The sequence below is a fragment of the Papio anubis genome, chromosome 14 (genome assembly GCF_008728515.1).
Source record: "Papio anubis isolate 15944 chromosome 14, Panubis1.0, whole genome shotgun sequence".
Lineage (NCBI taxonomy): Eukaryota > Metazoa > Chordata > Mammalia > Primates > Cercopithecidae > Papio > Papio anubis.
Window position 1 is genome coordinate 3,046,773 of NC_044989.1, and position 21,509 is coordinate 3,068,281.

The window sequence follows — 21,509 nt, forward strand, 5'->3', positions numbered from 1 at the left end:
CTTATTCATCCTCGTTCTCATACTCACCCAAATATCCAGCCCCGGAGAACAGGTCACCCGTGGTACGTCCGTGCAAAGGAGCACTCATCAGCGACAAAGAAGGAACCGCGGACGCCTGCATCAGCGTGGAGGGGTCCCAGATGCACCGTGTTTAGTAAAACATGTTTACTTTTGACCCCATTTACATGTTTGATCGTATTTTTACATGTATGGTTCCATTTACATGACCTTCTGGAAAAGGCAAATGCAGAGATGAAGACCAGCTCACAGGCTGTGGGTGGCTAAGGGGGAGGGAGGGGAGACTCAGCCGCATGGAACGGCTCAGGGGACCCGGCCAGGGTGGATTCTGTGTCTCGATTGCGGTGGTGGCTGCTCCAGCATGCATTTGTCAAAAACTCATAGATTGGATACTAAAAAGAGTGGATGCACATTTTAAAACTCGGTATATTTGCCTGGGCACAGCGGTTCATGTCTATAACCCAAACACTTTGGGAGGCAGGCAGATCACTTGAGGCCTAGAGTTCAAAACCTGCCTGGCCAACATGACCAAAACCATCTCTATTAAAAATACAAAAATCAGCCGAACGCGGTGGCACACACCTGTAATCCCAGCTACCGGGTGGCTTGAGGCAGGAGAATTGCTGGAACCTGGGAGGCACAGGTTGTAGTGAGCCAAGATCGAGTCACTGCACTCTAGCCTGAGCAACAGAGCGAGACTCTATCTCAAAACAAACAAAAACCTGGATATCCTTAAAAAAATAAATAAATGTGAAGATGTCTGCATGGAGGCAGCAGTATGGTGGCTAAAAAAGTCTAGGAGTGGAAACCCGTGTGCTCAAGTGGCTGCAGCACAGCTCAGTGTTGGCCCAAAGTTCAAGAGGAGGCAAGACAGGGAACAGGGAGGGTCTATGAAGGGGTGGAGCAGTTGGAGAAAGGCCCTGAAGCAGAAAGCCCAGGTTGTCAGCATGCCCAGGACCGTGAGGCAATGAGTTTGTTGGTTTGGGGAGTGGCCGACTAGATGTGTGGGTGAGCCTGACTCCAGGCTGGAACACGGAACTGCCGGTGCGGGGCTGAGCCAGGCCGGAACACGGAGCTGCCGGCGCGGGGCTGAGCCAGGCTGGAACACGGAGCTGCCGGCGCGGGGCTGAGCCAGGCTGGAACACGGAGCTGCCGGCGTGGGGCTGCAGGGTGCACGGTTGCATGTCTTCTTTGACAGGGTCTCTGCACCTGCTCAAATGGACGCATTCTTTCTCCACCCCGACTTGGGTTTGTGGCCAGGGACGGGCTGCACAGGACCTCCACAGTCTGATTTTTGAAAAGTTTTTGTGGTGGCTGCAACCTAACAACAGAACAAGTCTTTAAAATATATTATCCACTGTACGTGTAGCTAATATCACTGGCATTTTCCATCTGTGCTGTCAAAGATGGAACTGGACCAAGTGCCTGTCCCTGGATCTGATTTCCGTACTCACTCCTTCGGTAATCCCACCACCATGTTGTGACTTAGCATGCCAGCCTCAGCCCTCTGTGAAGGATCATTATAAGAACCAGCCATTTAGGCCAGGCGCAGTGGCTCACGCCTGTAATCCCAACACTTTGGGAGGCCAAAGTGGGTGGATCACCTGAGGTCAGGAGATAGAGAACAGCCTGACCAACATGGTGAAACTCCATCTCTACTAAAAATACAAAATTAGCCAGGCGTGGTGGCGGGCACCTGTAATCCCAGCTACTCAGGAGGCTGAGGCAGGAGAATAGCTTGAACCCTGGAGTCGGAGGTTGCAGTAAGCCAAGATCTCGCCATTGCACTCCAGCCTGGGCAACAAGAGCGAAATTCCATCGAAAAACCCCAACAACAACAACAACAACAAAAACAGTCATTTAAACAGCATGTTCATCTCTTTTAGAAAAACCGGGGTTGAATATATGGTCTACTGTGTTGCTCTAAGTCATTACAGAACTTCATTCCGAGAACTGCATTTTAGTTCCAAGAATACGTTCATTTTTGCAAATGAATCTGTTTTGCTTTTGTGTTTTTATGTTTCCCTATGTTTTAATCTAATTAAAGACTAAATTTCTTGTCTGAAAGGTAAAAAGTACGTATCATTATTCCTCTAAACAAGTGAAGTGGGTCCCTACCCAAAAAAACACAGACTCACCAGATAAGAATAAAAGAAGAGAAAAGCTTTAATGCACCTCCCAGCCATCCTGGGACCCAGACGGGGTCCCTCGCAGGGACGTGTGCCTTTCCAGGTGGATATGCAGGGCTGAGCTGCAGCAGGTGGGCTCTCAGCCCTCCGCCATGGCGGCTCAGGAGAGGCCAGCCAGTTCTACCAGGGGAATTTAGCCAGGGAAAAGGCAACCCTGCCTGAACCAGAGCATCCACCAGGGCCTCAGAATGCCCCCTGGAGAGCCCCACCAGCCAGTTTTCTGCAGCTAACAGGCTGTGGTCAGGCAGGCAGGGGTCAGCCCAGACAGCACAAGCTGCCCACTGAACCTGCTAAATCAATGGCTAGAGGCCCAGACAGGGCCCTGGTGACCAAATCCAAGCTTCTGTGAAGCCACAAGTTGCACATCCTGCCTCAGGTTGGATGGGCGTCGACTAATTTATGGAACATTAGAACATTCCAGAGAGCAAGGAGAGCTGTGTTAGAGTCACCCCAGGGGAGGGGAGGGCACGGTGACAGGTGTGAGGGAAAGTGTCTCAAGGCACAGCATCTGCAGACTACGACTTAGCACCAGAAGACACTCGTGCTGGGAACCCTGAACTCCTCACGCCCATTTGTGAATTCTTTTCTGCCCTTATTCCCGACAGCAGCATTGTCTGCTATGACTGATTTATGAGCCACCTCAAATGCCTGTATGTGGGACAGGAATACAAGACAGAGAAGGGGAAGAGACAAAGAAAAAGAGAAAAGGAGTGACCTTAGCCCTCTCTGCAAGCTCAGAATAACTAATGATTTACTTGGAGGAAAGACCAGCAAGACCAGAGAAGCAAGTAAATTAGGTGCAATTGGATGTTGGGGTAACCTAGCGTGCACCTGCCTTCCAGCTTAGAGGACTCGGGAGCTCCTGCAAGCAGGTGAGGTGACCCTCTACAACCCAATCAGCCAAGCCCTTCCCCAGACATCACCGACCCCAAGTGGCTGACTACACTCTTTTCTGTAAGATTTCCATAGATTTGAAGGCAGTTGTGGGAGCGTGGAATATGTAACCCCCTTATTAGAACCTCCAACTCATTTGAGGCTCATCACCTCTGAGTCATCCCACAACAAGGTTTCCAGAGGCTACCTTATGTCATTTTGTAAACAAAACCATGACTGGCCTCTGGGGGTATGAAGAGCCAGACAGAATGGCCTCAGATGAAAAGGAAAAGAGTATGGGCCTCATCAGTGCATCTTGCGGTTCAGCCCACCTCTACTACTCACAGGTCTCCCTTTAGAGAATGTTCATGTTATTTCGTCAAAGGCGAATCTCCTGACTTTATCACCCTTACCCTGTTAAATGACCAAGAACAACGTGCACTCTCAGCACCCTGGGGCACCGTGCTGATGATACGCGCGCTGAAATGAAGTTCAGACATCACGCATTTCAAGGAGAAGTAGACGCCAAGCCCCCTCAGCTAGGGCTGGCGGCAGGAGCGAGGGAGTAAGTGCCTCCACTTAATACAGCCTTGATCCTATGCAGTGCCAATCCCAACGTCCTCCAAGCACAATAGCTTAATTTATTGTTGTTGGCAGCTTAAGTGGACTGCAGCTTAATTTGTGGCACCAGGTCAGCTGAGCTTCACTCTGTAATCTCCAGAGTTCCCTCCACATACTTAGGCTCCATTCCTGGGCTTGTTCCAAAGCAGCAAATTAGAATTCTCTTTCTTTTATAACAAGAAAAAATTAGTTTATACACAGAAGGAAAGAGAAATAAATTACAATCCTCTGTCTTCCTTACAGAAAGAGAAAGGGAAATATATTGATTTATATATGAAAATAGCTTCTATTATGGGAGGTATTGGTTTGTGATTGTAATTTTACAGGGGAGTGTAGTCAGCCCTTTGGGGTCGGTGATGTCTGCGGAAGGGCTTGGCTGATTGGGTTGTAGAGGGTCACCTCGCCTGCTTGCAGGAGCTCCCAAGTCCTCTAGGCTGGAAGGCAGGTGCACGCTAGGTTACCCCAACATCCAACTGACCCCTGCCTGCCTGACCACAGCCTGTTAGCTGCAGAAGACTGGCGGCCAGTGGGGCTCTCCAGGGGGCATCCTGAGGCCCTGGTGGATGCTCTGGTTCAGGCAGGGTTGCCTTTTCCCTGGCTAAATTCCCCTGGTAGAACTGCACCTAATTGACTTGCTTCTCTGGAGTCTTGGCCACCACTCCCAACACCAGGTATCAGTGCTCTGCAGATGGGAGGGGGTGCTAGGATGAAATTCTGACTACTGAAGATTTAACTCTGTCACATTTTAATGATCACAAGAGTAGCTGAGGCGTGTCTTCTTGGGAGATCAGGTCCAGGGGCCTTTTAGGGTTCTTCCCTGACACCTATTTCTCCTTTTCACAAACCCACCCTTCGTGTCATCTCCCACTCCTTCCCCAGGATGAAAGCTGCCTCTCCTCTCCGGTTCTACAGCCAGTCCATCGAGCCTAAACCGCTTTACCCGAAATTATTACAACAGCTTCCAAGCTAGTCTGTCCTTTCCAGGTCAACTCATATTTGTGTGCATGAAGCGCACCATGTGCATGCAGGTACGCGGGGACCCCTGCCCGAGTGCACACACATGGGGACCCCCTGCCCTGCAGTGCACACACACGGGGACCCCCTGCCAGAGTACACACACACGGGGACCCCTGCCCTGCAGTGCACACACACGGGGACCCCTGCCCTGCAGTGAACACACACGGGGACCCCCTGCCACAGTGCACACACAGGGGGACCCCCTGCCACGGTGCACACACACGGGGACCCCCTGCCACAGCGGACACACATGGGGACTCCCTGCCACGGTGCACACACACAGGGACCCCCTGCCACGGACCACACACACTGGGACCTCTCTCCATCCTTTTTGCCACCTAGCTCCACCTCAGCTTGTCTGCCTGGCGTGGGGGACCATCACTCGTCACTGTCTGACTCACATCCCATTCCTGTGTGAGTGTACCGTGGCAGGGGGTTCTCCTGTGTATGTTCCGTGGCAGGGGGTCCCCGTGTGTGTGCACCCTGGCACCATTCCTCTGGCTGCATCTCATGAGTCTCCTCGGCTGAACCCCTATTTCTCATCCCAGCACGGGCCTGACTCACCTCAAGCTCCACCTTTCCCAGATCTTCAAAGCCATCATGTGCCTCTTTGCCAAACGTGGTCTTTCTCCCCTTCTAAAACCTGACATTTACCTGTCTGGATTCTATTGAAGATTAAACTGTGTGTTCACCAGAGCGTCCCTCATCTAGGTGTGAGCTCACTAAGACAGGCACGATGCCACATTCTAACCCAGTGCTGGGCACAGGCCAGGCCCCACACGGGGTCCACCCTTGCGGGACGTCTGCACATCTGCGAGCACAGTGTGGTGCCTGGGTGACTTGTCCCTTTGTCCCTGTATTTGGTTTCCTCAGCCAAGCAGAAAGCACACAAGCTCCTCCTGCTCTCTCGGGCCCCGACGTGTGTGCCCCACAGAGTGGGCAGCCTACACGCTGGTTTCCTAGCTGGTGTCACTGGTGCTGCTATACCGCAGGCCCTCCATACATGCTTGTTGGTGTGAATGAGTGACTGCACTAACTCATCAACACCTCGACTAGGAAGAAAAAGGCTAAGATGAGAGTGAAGAAGGCTGAGACAGGAAGAGGCTTGGGCCTCACAGGGTGGATGTGAGAGGTATTTCACTAGCACAGCTTGAAGGGAAGGGCAGTGCCATCTGTACATACACACACTGGCCTGAGGCAGTCATTACGTGCACAAGGATGCGCCAGTGTGTGAAGCTACAAAGTGCAAGTCACAGCTCGCCCGCACAGGAGCAACAGAGTCCTCGTCGTTTTCAATCTGGAAATGCATTCTGCTTCGGTGACAGGTGGGGCCATTACACACCCTACTTCATAAGAACCCAATCAGAGTTGTTTTTATGACACACAATATAAAAGGCTCCCGGTGGCTGTTCTGCAAGGGTTACTGGCAGGAAAGACCAGTAGCAAGTTCTGGGTAATTACAGCCCTCATCAGGTGAGCCTGGACGTTACCCGGAATCAGCCCTCGCACCTGCAAGGGGCTCTGCGCTTTCTGAAGGGCTTCTGCACCGTGCATTGTAGTCATGGTAATGGAAGTAGGAGTAAGAGTGATAATAACACTATCGTTGTGGTAATAACTGTAAAAGTGGCCGCCATTCCTTGAGGTTCTGCACTGGGCCAAGCACTAGTTCCATAAATTATAGCATTAAGCCTGAGAACATCCTCATCGAAATGAATTAGATGCTATTATCCCCACTTAACAAATGCAGGCACCGAAGCACAAGGAAAGTAAGTCACTGCCACCCTGGCCCCACAATGAGTGGCAGATGTGAAATACAAGCCCAGGCCTGTCTGACTCCAGATTCCAGGTCTTCAGGCCTCACTCAACAAGCAGCACTTGGTTCTCACGTTGACACTGGTTGGTTCCCACAGCAAACATCCTCCTCCCAGTGCCCACGAGGAAACACTCAGAGAAGCCACAAAACACAGAGATGGAGAATTTGACACCCTCCCAATGCTCCTGTCCCCTAATCCAGTCCTTCTCCTTCCTGTGCTCCCCTCTTGCTGTGAGCCCTGAATGGATTCGCCCCAAGAGACGACCCCACCAAAGGACATGTCTTAAGGATCAGGAGGAATGTCTAAGATAAGGATTTTGCAAACAGTCAAGTGGATGTTGAAGGGAAGCGAGGGGCATCCTATCTTTAAAGGCTGGTCTGCAGGTGACGTTAGCTACTGGCTGGGGAGACAGCCACAGGGGAATGGCTAGGATGACCTTGACAGGACGGAAGGGGGCTCGGAAGCGCCTGGAGGAGCCCAGCTGTCCAAGCTGCCAGCCAAGCCATCCCAGGAGCCTGCAGATTGCGTCCCTGTGACTTCAGGAGGTGTTGTAATTGGCCGGCTCCAACCACAGCGAGCTCACTTGACTGCTTTACGTCCTTTGGAACAGATCGCATCCTGTATGGCAATACATCAGTCTTGAACCACAACATGCCCTTTGTCCTATTGAATTTTTAAGCACTTTAAATCCCTTCCCTTAATAAGACTACCCAAGAAGCCAAAGTTTAAACAAAGGAGTAACTCCCCTTAATCTTCCCTCAGTTTAATCACGCGCAACATCTTGCATATTTCAAAAGGAACACACATTAGCAGTTTCCAATCCATGACGGCGTGAAGGTCACACGGGATCTGTTCCCTCAGCAGGAGGAAGAACTTCGCTTGGCTGTTGTGAAGACAAAGTGTTCTATTCGCTACAGATGCCCCAAGAGGGTCTCTGCAGCTCCCCCTTGCGAGGGTCTGGACTGACTGTAGAGGCACGAAGGTCAGGAGACCCTTCGCTCTTCTCAGGCTTGTGCGTGGCACTTAGGGCTCTGATCCTGACTGTGTAGGAGACGGGGGCCACAAGCACCAGCCCTCTGAACCTTCCTGACGCTGCCAGGCCATTGCCTCTGCCTCAGGTGGGGCCCAAGACAGCTGGAAAGAGGAGCACAACCCCCGCCCCACGTCCAGCTGCCTCTCAAGGGGGAATTTGGGTCCCTGAGCGCGGATTCTGCACCCGCGATGCGGATGGGCCTTTCCTGACGTCCCGCCTCCATTGTTTCACGTGAATGGACTAAGCTGTGGGCCCTTCCAAGCAGGAGAGTGTGTTTTACTTGCTTTCTATCCTGAGTACTTCGCAGAGCATCAGAAGCCCAGTACATGTTTGCTGAATGAATGGCCTCAAATACTACTTTACCATGACTCCATTGGACAGATCATACACCACTCTGCTCTAAACACCTGGACAGCTCAAGCTTTAAGAGTAAGTCTAATGGTTGCCATTTTATTGTTTCATAGTCTCCTCTTAACATTTTTAAATTATTTTGCATAAGATACAGACCATTTATGGAATTTGATTTTTTATTCACTTATTAGTAACATCTAAGTGAAGGCTATGGCCCAGGCCCTGTGCTTCATGCAGATAATTCAAAGATAAGCACGAATCACATTGCCCTCTCCCCATTTTTGGTTTCTGACCTCTGAATATCAGCCCAGAAATCAGATAGTTGCTTTAAATTAAATATATTAAAAATGAAGTAGAAATCCAAATCCAGAATGAATCCAGGCACAATGACACACACAGTCCTGCAAACATCGTGCTAAACGTCAACACACAAGAGGCAGCCGAGCCCTGCCTTTCAGCCCCGGCCTTGAATCCTGGCTCCGAGCTCATTTGCTCTGCAACCCCAGCACTGCAGGTGCTTCCCGGGGCCTCTGATCTCTGGTGGGATGTGATAGGGCCGAGCACATAGTCATAACCACGATGGCCCACGAGTCCTGGTTACAGAGGGTCATTCCCAGGAGGAATTTTGTGGGGGCAGTGGGCAGCACAGGTGGGCTCCGCACAGGGAAGGTGCGCAGGGCGTGCACCAGGAAGTCGGGAATGAACCAGGCCCTGCCGTGTGGCTGCAGACTCCAAGAGCTGTCAGTTCTTGGGCACTCGGGCGCCCCCGCGTCATGTGGCCAGCTTGGGTCTGCAGTGCTGTCCGCACACTGCCCGGCTGTTCATCGCAGTGCACTGATCTGCACGGTCCCTGCTCTGCAGCTGCATGCTGGAGGCAAGTGGGGAAGCAGGGTGCCTCACCCACCGGGGCTCTATCCACAGGGGAGTCCAGGCTGGTCTGTTCCCTCTGCAGTGTCTGGGCTCCCTCCTTCCCCACATCACCACACTCTCCTCGTGGGTGTCTGGAGGGCACCGTGCAGGTCCACAGAGGACGGCTAGATTGCCTGCTCTCACAGGCAGCTGACCAGCACCACAATCACGCCCGGCCAGGAGGTCACTCTGTCACCCTGCCTGGCGAGGCCGAGACAAGCTGCAGAGGCCACAGAACACCAGCTTTCCAGGGAGGCTGCAGGGTGCTGCTCAGCGTGATGTCCAGACAGCTGATGGCTGTGGCAGGGCTCATCCTCATTCCAAGGGCATCTGCCACATGCCTTTGACGAGGACACTGAGGCAGACACTTTCGTGCAATTCACCTGCCTGCCCGGCAGGCTGAGTCCACTTTCTGTCATGCTTAGAAGGGTTCAGAGCAGAACACGGCCCAGGGAAGACCTGAGGTGTGACGCTCCAGTGAGCTGGGGAGGCACGAACACACAAGGGCTTCTGGAAATGGAGGGAAGGGACCAGTGCCTGAACATCGGTCACACGCCAGGCACCTTACGTGCATCTCGCCATAGATCCTGCACCTTCAGGAGGAGGGCATTAATGCCATTTCTTTACAGATGAGGACACTGCTGCCCAGAAGAAGGGTCATTGCCCCAAGTAGTGAAGTGGCCCAACCATGATTCCAACTCAGGACCGCTGGCTGCGAAACTCACGTGACCCCATTCCACTAAATGATGCCACAAACAAAGTCAAACAAAATTAAAGCGGGTGCCAGGCACAGTGGCTCATGCCTGTAATCCTAGCACTTTAGGAGGCCGAGGCTGGTGAATCACTTGAGGTCAGGAGTTTGACACCAGCCATCTCTACTAAAAATACGAAAATTAGCTGGGCGTGGTGGTGCATGCAGGTAATCCCAGCTACTCGCGAGGCTGAGGCATGAGAATCGCTTGAACCTGGGAGGTGGAGGTTGCAGTGAGCCGAGATTGCACCACTGCACACCAGCTTGGGCGACAGAGGGAGACTCCGTCTCAAAAACAGACAAACAAAAACTGGGGAGGATTAAAGATGCAGAATCACCGAGGACATTCGCGTGAGGTGCTCCCAGGGTGGGGAAGCAGGACACCGGCTGTGTGGAGCATTCCGGAAGTGTCGCTGGAGTCTGGCCTGACTCCAGCTGGAGGGTCAGGCAGCGGCCTGGGGCTCTGTCCGTGAGCTTAGGAGCCCCATGCGACGAGCTCTCCTCTGCACTCGAATTTGTCGAGGGCCACTCCGCAGTGGTCTCTGATTAAAAATTAAACAAAATGAACTTCTCCCACGGCCAACTGCACTTTCTCCTGTGTATAAATACATGAGCACAAGCAGCCGGCTGAAGACAAAACAAAGTTGCTTTTGGCCGTGCCTGTGAGCCAGCCTCCCGTGCGGGCTGAGGGGTCCCCAGGCCTTGAGAGGGTCCCTCAGGGCAGCGGCGGCAGCGGAATCGCCCTCGATAGCAATCGCCTGACCACTCTGCAGCTCCGCTGGCTGCTGGCGCCAGTTTCTGTGGCCTGCTCACCAGAACAAAGGAAACCTGTGGATGGGCCCTGGGTCACAGTCACGGTGTGGACAGGACTCTGTGGCCTCCAGTGACCCTCGGGGTGCAGCTCCTGCCCTGTCCTCACTAACCCTGACTCCCAGCATTCTTCCCAGGGAGCCCACAGACAGAACTGGCTCTGCCCTGGGAAGAGGACGGGGCCTGATGGGCCTGAACACCTGGTCCTGGGGCACAGGAACCACCCAGACCTGAAAGAGTCTGGCCGTCACAGGTCAGCTTCCCTGTGTTGTACACGAAGGCCCAGAGGGGAGAAGGGACTTGATCCGTGTCTCCTGGCTGGAAAGTGGTGGACAGAAAGGCGGGCAGGAGCATCCGTCTATTGCTGTGTGTAACACACATGGCCCAGGCTGCTCCTGGCCACGGGGCTTCTTCCCTCCCCAAGTGCCATTTTCCTACAGCGCAGATCAGGGCTCGCTGTGCGACGGGTCAGTGGCCGGGTGCACGTGTTTGCGAAGCGTTCACACAATGCCCGAGTGCGTGTCAGAGTCGTCTCTGTGGTGAGAGAAACACCTGGGCCGCAGTCCTTGTCCTGAGCTACTTACAAAACACGTCTTGGATTAACTCCTCGGAATAAAGATTCCCAACTAGTGAAACTGCGCAGAATGCGCTCCTAACGCAGATGCTCCGTTCACACCTGCTTTGACCCCCCTCTGGCTCACACTGACTGGCTTGGCCGCAGGCCTTTGCTGGTGGGTTCTGAGGCGAGAGCAGAAGGGGTCTGAGCCCCATGAGCTCACGGTCTAGTGAGAAGGTGAGTTGTGGCCCGAAGCTATGATAAAGGCAGGCACCAGGGTCCGCCACGTGGGACCAGCGGCCCTAAGGATTCTCCGCCCTTTTCGAGCTGGATGTCAGGAGCCATGCCCTGTGACGGAGGCCTCGGGTGCAAGTAAATCCACACCTACGCAAATGCAAATGGCCGTTTCCACCTAAGACACAATGTCAACTTCAGACGTGTGTCCAGGACTGAGTCGGTGTCTCTGTGGCTGAGACACCTGAAGAGAGAGAAGCTGGTGGCCGTATTAGTAGGAAATCCTGTGGTTTGTTGGAGGAGAAGTTGATGCCGACAGATCTTTTCATTTTTTCCCAACCTCTGGTACGCGGCCCGTGAACGGCTTCTCCTGGGGGTGCCCTTGATGGCTTCATCAGTGAGGGCCCTCAGCTCTCCCCTCAACTGCCACACAAGCACAATTTCAACAGCACCAAAATGACAACAGAAAGGCAGTTCCGACATCACCATTTTCCATAGGCTTATTAAGCAGTAAGACACAACAGGGCATGAATTATTATGCAATAACTCATGCCTAGAAGCCATTTCAGACACAAAAGTTGAAGGATTCATCATTATCATATATTCAGTTCTATTTTTCTTTTTCATGCTATAAAAAAAATCATGTCTAAATCTCCTAAAACCATCATAGTTACATCAAAAAGTGGATTGGGCTATCAACTCCGACAGTTTAAAATAAACCAGCAGCTGAGCAGGAAAACCTCTTGAATGCTTTCCTCTGGGTTTAGAGTCTGTTACTGGTGATGATGATAAAGACCCTGCTACTTATTCCAAAAAAAAAAAAAAGGCAGAAGAAGAAGGTGCCCAGTGGAAAGGCCTGTGGGGCCGGGTGAGTCCCCTCGGGCACGGGCTGCCTGAAGACCCCGCTGGTCTGTGGGTGCCACATCAGGAGGGTGGGAGGGCACACAGCAGTCTGAGGTCTGTCACGTGATGGCGCCGCTGGAGGGCCCCAGCTGTGGGCCCTGAACCATGCGGCTCCAGGGGGTTAGCCAGGCTGGTTCATCAGCAAGTGTGACCACACTCCGACTCTGTGTGGGGCGCTATGCCAGACCCTGAGGACCCAGCAATGGACAGAGGCCCCCAGGCCTCCCTTTGTGGGGCCGACATGCTAGATAAGGAGTGCTGAGGAGAAGCCTGCAGAGGTGCATCTCAAAGACCCCTGGGACGCAGGTGGACCCTACCAGAAGCACCCTCAAGGGCTGCTCCCTGACCAGTCCTGCTGCACACCACAGCCCTCACTCCCCGCCCGCTCTTGCTGCCAGGTGGGAGCGGGAGAGGGCAGGGCTTCCCCTAGGAGAGACCTCTGGGAGCAGCTCAGGGTTCTGTGGCCGCCCATTCCTGGGAAGCTAAGGGTGGCCCCGGGGCCACTGGTAGGCCGCCCTGAGAGCCCCCTTTTCCCTCGCCGGGGGCAGAGGGGGCCTCAGAACCAGCAGGGCTGGCTCTTCCTCCACGTGCAGGCCCAGCGCACAGCCTATAAAATCCAGACCACAGTCTTGCTGCTGCAGTCGCACCGCACAGACACCCGTGCCCTCCTGTGCCCACCCAGCTCCATGCCTGGCTGGTGCCCCCACCCCTCCAGGATTCAGGGGAGCCGTCCTCTCTTCACTGCCCACCCGTGCTGGCAGATGCCCCATGCTGGCTGCATGGTTCTGTCCCGGGCTGGCCTCTGTGAGCTTAGAGGTTATTGGCAATGCATTTCCTCCCTGTCCCAGGCCTCAAGGCAGGGTGCGTGTTTGCTGGAGGGGCTCCCCAGACCTCCCATCTGGCATGGAGGGACTGGGTGGGTGGGTGGGTGTTGTGCCCACAGAGAGAGGGTGAGAGCTGCTCACTGCACACTCAGCCACTGCCCGACGCAGCTGGCTGGGTGGGCAGATGCTGTGCCATGATCTCACGGCCCCTGTCAACAACAGCTGGAGCTGGAACACGCTCCCTGCTGAAGGTGGAACAGGGGCCCTGGCAGCCAGTGGCCACTCCAAGGATGTCTATGCAGTGGAAGAACCAGAACCTGACTCAGGAACGAGAGAGGGAAGAGGTGAACCCAAACCCACAGCAAGCCGCGAGGCCTCAGGAGGGTGCCACCTGCTGAACCTGCGCTTCCTGTATTTGCAGGAATTGTATTTGATGCTGCTGTCAAAAGCAAAACATTCTTAAAAACCCTTTGTAATCTGCAAAGTGTCCATCGTTCAGAAAGACATCGTTATGCTTTCCTCTTAATGAATTTATAGAAATAGGTGAAGACGATCAATTATACCAAGAGTGAAGCTCTGGGGCTGATGCCTGATGTCCCGGGGGCTGCCTAACTGGGTCCTGGGGCCATGCCTGCTCTGCCCCTTCCCGCTCTCCCTTTCCACCTCCACACTTCTCAGAGCAACCTCCAGAGTCTGACTTACACTGAGGGATTGGGTTCCTGCCCTTCCTGACATAGGGGGCACTGAGCTCACTATTCCAGCACCGACATGGGGACGCTCACTATTCCAGCACCAACATGAGGCACCGACACGGGGACACTCACTATTCCAGCACCGACACGGGGACGCTCACTATTCCAGCACCGACACGGGGACGCTCACTATTCCAGCACCGACACGGGGACGCTCACTATTCCAGCACCGACACGGAGACGCTCACTATTCCAGCACCGACATGGGGACGCTGACTATTCCAGCACCGACACGGGGACGCTCACTATTCCAGTGTTCCCGACACGGAACACTCATCACTACTGCAGCACCGACATGGGGACGCTCACTACTATTCCAGCACTAACATGGTAGCCCGTGTAAACCAGCAAATGGGGCTTCTTCCTCCATCAGGCAGCTCAGGGACTGGATTCTAGGACACAGTCAGGGAAGGAGGAGACACAGGGAAAGGCCCCAAGGCTATGACACTGGAGCTGGCTTTCAAGAATCAGCAGAATTTCACCAGGTGGAGGAGGACTTCCAAAGGATTTGCAAAGAAGAGCCAATATAGACAAAGGTGATCTGGCGCTCGTTGGAAAGGGCCGCCCATCTGTTTGATCAGAATGTCAGCTACGACAGAGATGCGGGGATGTCGATGAAAAGGCAGGCTGGGTCAGAGGACTGTGATTGATGATTAGGTGATTGATTGACTTAATAAACCCTCATTAAGTGCTATTACACATAAGGCAGCATTTCAAACCAGAAACTCGCAGGCTGTTCCCTACGTGATTTTTAGTGCCTCTTCAATAAGCCATGCAGAAATCCAATCAGCAAGGCTCAGTAAACACTAATCAATCACAATCCTCATCGTCACTTCCTGAGACCATAAAGCGCACGACGGCGTAACTGCCGGGGCATCTGTGATGGGCTCCGAGTCCCTGCATTGTTCTGGAAGCTTGGCCACTCTACTGGTGCATGGGACATGTTCTTAAGGTTCTGTTAGATTAGAAAAGAGGGTATCAGGAGAAGTCAAAAGGACAAAATCCATCAACAGAGGGGTGCGGTCAGTTACGGAGCCATCTTTCTTGATTCTTAGGAAATGGCCTTCTATGTGCTGCTTTCTATTTGCAAAATCGTCACATTGAATTCACTCGCAGCACAGAATACCTTGGGAAGTTCCATTTTAATCCATCTCTATTTAGGGGATCTTGCTTTTAAATGACCCAGCTTATGGCTTTCAATGTCTCAAAGGAATTAAAAACTTTCATTTTCACATATTTCATACAAATATACAAGGCAGAATTTCAGTTACCCTCTCCTCTACCCATCAACACTTCATCTTGAGATAGACTAAGAGCTTTGGATTATTTACTGAAAGTGGGGACCCAATTCTAGAACTGTTCCAAACTCGGTATCTCCTCATTCAGCATTTAGGGGTAAAATTAGCAGAGCCAATGATGCCTACTAGTGTTTTAAGATATGACCCACTGTCCCATCCACTCTCCCATCCACCCATCCAGCCCTTCCACCCACCCACCCACTTACCCCATCCAACCACCTACTCACCTATATACCTATCCATCCACCCACCCATCCACCTACCCACCACCCATCCACCTACTCAGCCACCCATCATCCATCCACTCATCCAGCCACCCACTCACCTATCCACCCCCATCCAACCACCACCCACCCACCTACCCCCATCCAACCAACCATCCATCTACACACCCATCTACCTACCCACCCACCCCTCACCCTCATCCACTCACCATCCACCCACCTAAGTATCCATGCACCCACCCATGCATCCATCCACCCACTCACCTACCTATCTACGCACCCACCAACCCACTGACCCATTATTCATTCACCCACCCATCCACCATCCACATAACTGTCTATCCACCCATCCACTCACCCATCCACTATTCATCACCTACGCCCACCCACCCACCTGCCATCCACCCACTCATCCACCCATCTACCCACCCATCCACCAGTTCATCCACACATCCATTCATCCATCAACCCATCCATCCACCTGTACCCACCCACCCACTATCCACTCACCCACCCATCTGTCCATCCACCCTTCCACCCGCCCACCTATCCACCCCAGCCTGACCGTCCCCTGCCTGGCACCCACTGTCTCTAGCCCTGAGGTCCTCAGGGGCCCATAAATCTTTGATCTGGTCTCTGCCTTCTGTCCCCCACCCCTTCCTTCCCTCCTCTGATCCCCTGTCCCCCATTTCTGGTGTCTTCAGTCTCTGCCTCTCTGGCTACAGGAGAAGCCTTTGCAGGGCCTAGCACAGTGTCTCAGGGAGAACAGCAGCAGGCTCGCCCGCCCTGCTGAAGGCCTGCTTCTCCCAACTCCGTCCCCCGAGAACTTTGTCTGGGGTACTGTTGTTGAACTAAAGCTGGCTCTGCTGGAGTTCCCACTAACAAGGGCTGTCCTAATGTCACTGGTGACACCCCAAAGAGCCCATCCAGGGCTCTCACACCCTGCCCCCAACACCGCAGCTTTTCACATCCTAGAGGAGCAGCCACAGCTCTTCTGAATGAGCCACACAGATAATGGGGCAGCCGCAGCCCACACAGCGAGGCCCTGCAGTCTGCAGCGTGTGCCCTGGGTGTGGGGAGGGGTCTTCCGGCTCCAGCTCCAGGACACCCTAAGGACGCTGCATGATGCTTGCTGTGGGTTGGCAGCGCTTCCCCTGCTGCTGTCAGAAGATGATTCTCAATTAACGCCGACCCTCCTATCACCTGGCCAGGCAGAGAGCAGGAATGGAGAGCCACGGCCCAGCCATTTAAGAGCAGTGCTAGCTCGCTGGGCCGCACACGCCAGAAGGGGCTCATGAAAAATGTTAAATCCAAAATCGCCCATTGCTCCTAAATTTAGCCCTGCCAGGCCCGTGCTGCAGAGATGCCTGCGGGGAAAGTGGGTTACTAATGACCCTGCTTTGTACAGCTGGACACGTGCCGAGGTAAGTCAGGCCCCGGCCAGGGTACACCATGGGTGACATTCATCTTTTCTGGCACGGACCCTGCCGTTTACAGCCGCAGGTGATGCTGCACAGCACCTGACACTGCAGAGGGGCCGGAAGGATGGGTCGAGGCTGACTTGTTTCCCCATATTCCCGCCCCCCAGGTCCTGCTAAAGAAGGTCCACATGTAATCCCATCACTGGCAACACGGCTTCCAGGTAATGCAGGGAAGAACCCCATCTATACAGGAGGCTGTCCAGTGCGGTCCCTCCACCACCCCACCCACAGGGAGGCAGGCCTAGCTCTGAAAATGGCATGGGCAACGAGGAGGCTTGCAATGAACCCCAAAGCCTCTGCGTGGCTGCATCCGGACTGTTCTAACTGGTCACTGGGCTGCCTCTGGGTAGGAACTGCTCTAACTGGTCACTGGGCTGCCTCTGGGTAGGAACTGCTCGAGACAGAGCCTGAGAGACTTGCATGAGGGGACACGGCCTGCGCCCCGGACTGCGGACAGAGCTGGGCAAGGTGCCGCCAGGCTGTTTCAAAATCCTCAGAAGGGGGATGCTTGCTCTGTTTACAAGGGGTCCTTAAGATAAAACCATGTCCTGTGTTTGAAAGTGTGTGCGTTTTACAAATAGAAGTACTGTTGATGACCCCCACTGTGGCCGTGCTGACAATGGCGCTGGTCCCAGATGACCCCCTGACCCCCAGCGTGGCCACGCTGACGATGGCGCTGGGTGCTGTCCTGGGAACACACTCGCTTTCTCTAACAGAACGTCTCGCCCTGTTCATCTGGAGCTACTCGCCAGATCGCACCCTCACCTTCCTGTTCCATGATATCCCTTCTCCCCTTTCTGTGCTTCTCCATTGGACTAGTCTGTCCGCATTTAGAAATACAGATATTTCTCCTTCTTAAAGAGAGAGATCCTCAGCTGGGCATGGTGGCTCATGCCTATAATCCCAGCACTTTTGGGAGGCTGAGGCGGGCAGATCACCTGAGGTCAGGAGTTTGAGACCAGCCTGGCCAACAAGGTGAAACCTCATCTCTACTAAAAACACAAAAATAAGCCAGGCGTGATGGCGCATGCTTGTAATCCCAGCTACTCGGGAGGCTGAGGCAGGAGAATGGCTTGAACCTGTGAGGCAGAGGTTGCAGTGAGCCAAGATTGTGCCATTGCACTGCAGCCTGGGCAACAGAGCAAGACTCCATCTCCATAAAAAAAAAAAAAAGAAAAAGAAAAATGAAATCTCCTTGTGGTCACAGGCCCTGGGGGCTACTCCTCCTGTTCTGTTTCCTTTACACAACCCCTCCTGCTCCCATCTTCCTACCTCTCTCATCCCGTGCTGCTCCTGCCATCCACGCTTCTCCTGCCGTCCACCCGCTGCCAGGGGCCTCCCCAGGGCCATCCACACCTCCATGCCCGTGTCCGTCTCCAGCTCGTTCTCCCCCACATCTGACGCCCCACCTGCAGCACTGAGGGTGCCTCAGTCCTCCAGGAAATCCCCACTTTGCTTGGCTCCTGGATACCCCATGTCCTGTGCCCTCCCACCCCCAGACTCCTCTGAAGGAGGATTCAGGGGAATCTTCGCCTTCTCTGAAGATTCCTTGCCCCAGGGCTCACCTAATGCCTTCTCTACGTGACTTTCCTGTGGTCTCCTGGGGGCCCTGCCATCCGCTCACCACTGAAGGACGCTTGTGTCACTTCCAGCACTTGGTGATTACGCCTGGGTCGAAATACCTGTGTATAGATATTTACACAAACATAAGTTTTATTTTCTGGGGCTGGTGTTGGCAAATAGTCCCCAGGCCACATCCATCTGCACTCCTCTGTGGCATCTGTCCCCATGTCACTTGATGGTCCACAGGAGCACTCACTCCAGGGGAGCTGAGACTTGCCCTAATCACAGCTATGGTGGCAGCAACTGCAGGATCTAGAAGTGTGGGTACACAGTAGGCACTCAATTTATGTTTGTTAAACAAACACACACAATTTCTTTCAAGTGACAGCAACTGAAGGCAGGACTGACATTAGATGCCACGCATTTCCCACACATGCAAGTTTTACCTGGAAGCAGAAATGTTGGAGGGTCTGCAACACACCTGTCTCTGCCCACACCCACTCCCCACCGCTCCCCTCAGCAGCGCACCCCTCCCCACGGGCCCCCGACCAGCGTGCTCCTTCCCATGGTCCCGTCCACCAGCGCAACCCTCCCCACGGCCCCACCCACCTGCACACCCCTCCCCACGGCCCCCCCCACCTGCGCACCCCTCCCCACGGTCCCCCCACCTGCGTCCCCCTCCCCATTCCCCACCCACTCGTGTGCCCCTTCCAACAGCCCCACCCAGCTGTGCACCTCTACTGACTCCCCATCAGCAGCGCCCCTCCCCACAGCCCCACCCACCTACACACCCCTCCCTAGGGCCCCCATCTGTGGACCCCCCTCAGCACTTGTCCTCTCCCCCAGGACCCCACCTTTTCACCCTTCCCCTATGGCCTCCACTTGGCTGTGAACTTCCATCTATGAAAACAAAATCCAGGACGTGGCCCTCTGGGTGCACAGTGTCCTCAGCAGCACAGCACACGTGCCGGCGGGGGCACTGCAGCAGGAACGTGTCCTTATTGCAGGTTGGGCGAGGCTTGTCCTAGAATTGTCAGCGCCCGGAGCTGACGGGCCTGGGAGCTCAGCCCGTCCTTCCCCATCATTACGGATGAGGTGACTGGGGCAGCGGAGCACAGAAGTGGCCCTGCAGGGACACCTGGCCAGGTGGAGGCTTAAGGGAGTCGGAGCCCAGAGTCCAGGGCCCGGGTGGCTTCTCCAGTGGGAACACGCACCAGATGCACAGAACAGACCCCGCACAGCCAAGGGAACCACGAACCGAGGCTGCAAGGTCAGTGTTTGAGGATTCCTAAGGAGAGGCACTGATGACTGTAGGGGCCTGTGAGCGTGGGGTCCCTGACAACTGAGACGTGGGAGCCCAACCCCAAGCTCCCCGGTGAGGGAGGACGGCACCTCCAAGGCCACCAGCCAAGGTGGGCAGGACAGAGCACAGGACAGGCTGCAGAGACCAGGAGAGGCCCAGGACGGGCAGAGCCTGTGTCTACAGCAGTGAAAATGCATCATACCAGTTCAGCCCAGGGCGCGAGCCGGGCGCCCACCACTGCCGCAGCCAGTGGGAGTTCCATGGCCCCCGGGAGTTCCATCCTAGGGCGGCGTGAAGAGCACACGTCTGTCCATCTGCATTTTTCCTGGGTCAGGAAAGAGAAAATGGACAGAGACCCAGGAGATGCAGTCACAGGGCAGAGCTCCTGAAAGAATGAGCCGAGCATCTGTGCAGCGTGGATTTATTTTATTTCATTGTTTACTCTGAAGAGAAAGAAGAGTTACTATTGCAGGAACATTTTTTTAAAAAGTGAAACTCCTAACACCCTTAAAACAGAAAACGTTGTTATTCACATAACAATGTGGGGCTCCGTCTCTGCCGACAGGGGCTGGGTTCAGGCGTCAGCTGTGCCGTCGACAACAGCTCCATTCACCCCATTCATAAACGCTGCTGCTAGAGGAAGGGGACAGCGGCTCTCCCAGAGAGGGAGCACCTGGAAAATGAGTCACCGCCAAAGAGCTGTGACTGTTTGAGAACCTGCCAAGAGCATAACCGCCCAGTGGAACCTGGATAACTCAGGCCCGGGAGTCACAGCAGGATGTGGTACTTCAGGGCCCTGGGCACCCTGTTGATCACGAGCCTCCCGTCATAGCTCAGGGAGGCAAACAGCCACGGGTCGGCCGAGGACCAGTCCACAGCGTAGACGCTGTCCTCGTGCTCCTCGTAGGTGGCGATGACGTTGTCCTGCAGGGGCTCCTTGCTCCTGCAATGCAACAGAGACGGCCGTGAGCTCGGCAGCTCCGGTGGGCCGGCCAGGAGAGGCGCAGGGAGGACGCGAGCGCTGCCATCAGGAGACACGAGAGGTCCCGGGGCCTCAGCTTTCTCCGCTGTGGGATGGGAGGAATTAGAGGAGCCCACGCTAAGGACAGTGGGGTGGTCCCTGCAGAAGCCAGAAACCCTCACTGTCGCCGTGAGGAGCAGGCGTTTCTCAAAAGGTTTATGGAAATCGGCGACATTGGCACGTGGTATCTTGGTTGCTTCTGTCCTTGGCCCACGGGTGCCTGGGGTGACATTCTGTCGGAGGTCTTCCAAGGGCTTCCTTTGCTCAGGGGAAAGATTGGGGGAAGCGGTCACCGTGTCTGGATAACACAGGATGTAAAAACCCCTGTCGCTTGAGCAGAAAGGACCCTGGGAAGCAGCTGGTCCAGCTCCTGGCTGTGCAGGACTCGGCGGCTGGGGCCCGAGGGGCCGTGCTAGGATGGGAGTGGGGCTGGACTGAGGATCTCCCCCCACAACACCAAGAGGAAGACGACCCTAGCCCAGTGGGAACAGCAGGGCGTGACCTGCCTGGCCTCACCCAGGATGTTTTCCCACCTCGCCTCCCTTGACTGAGTTACCCTCACTGGGAGCCCTGGCCAGGGGATCCTCACACAACAGCCACCACTTCCTCAGCATACGGCGTGCGCGTGGGGAGGGGCCCTGCCTGGCTCACGGTGGCCACTTTCCGGCGGACACAGGCTTCTCTGGCACTTTCCTTCCCATTTCACAAAAAAATTCCCACTTAATTTGTGTACCGCACTCGAACTGCTTTTGCATTTCTTTGTAGGAAAATGCTTCGCCTCCCCCAGTAAGACGGACGGACCCTCCAGAACTCGCACAGTCTCTGGGAAGTTGGCTTCCCACAAAGTGGACCTGCCAGTGGCCAACTGCTGTTGTGTGACAAATGCCAGGTGCAAACCCTCAGGGGGAATAATGGTTTCCTGAGTGCAGCAGGACATCAGGACTGAGGGGTGTCCTAAGACATC

The 21,509-nt window shown here is 54.4% G+C and overlaps 1 protein-coding gene and 1 long non-coding RNA gene across 8 annotated transcripts in view; both read right to left on the bottom strand.

Annotated features, from left to right (window-relative positions):
* Nucleotides 1-676: 676 nt before the first annotated feature.
* On the bottom strand, nucleotides 677-18,414 carry LOC116270230. Of its 2 annotated transcripts, none has more exons than XR_004178158.1 (3): nucleotides 18,224-18,414; nucleotides 17,931-18,067; nucleotides 677-1,339 (listed from the first exon to the last, which is right to left on the bottom strand). It is a non-coding gene; the product is annotated as an uncharacterized LOC116270230 (long non-coding RNA). The 2 variants fall into 2 exon arrangements; XR_004178159.1 differs by lacking the exon at nucleotides 677-1,339 and adding an exon at nucleotides 9,790-10,118.
* Nucleotides 18,415-19,931: 1,517 nt separating this feature from the next.
* The window catches only part of EIPR1 (EARP complex and GARP complex interacting protein 1), a 171,706-nt gene continuing 170,128 nt past the window's right edge, over nucleotides 19,932-21,509 (bottom strand). For 5 of the 6 annotated variants that reach the window (XM_009183639.4, XM_009183640.4, XM_021924491.2 and 2 more), the window contains one exon: nucleotides 19,933-20,467. In XM_009183639.4, the coding sequence (XP_009181903.1) occupies nucleotides 20,293-20,467 (175 nt within the window). In that variant the 3' untranslated portion in view covers nucleotides 19,933-20,292. Of the gene's footprint in view, nucleotides 20,468-21,509 lie in introns of all 6 variants that reach the window. The other variant, XM_003908237.5, reaches the window with a different exon arrangement.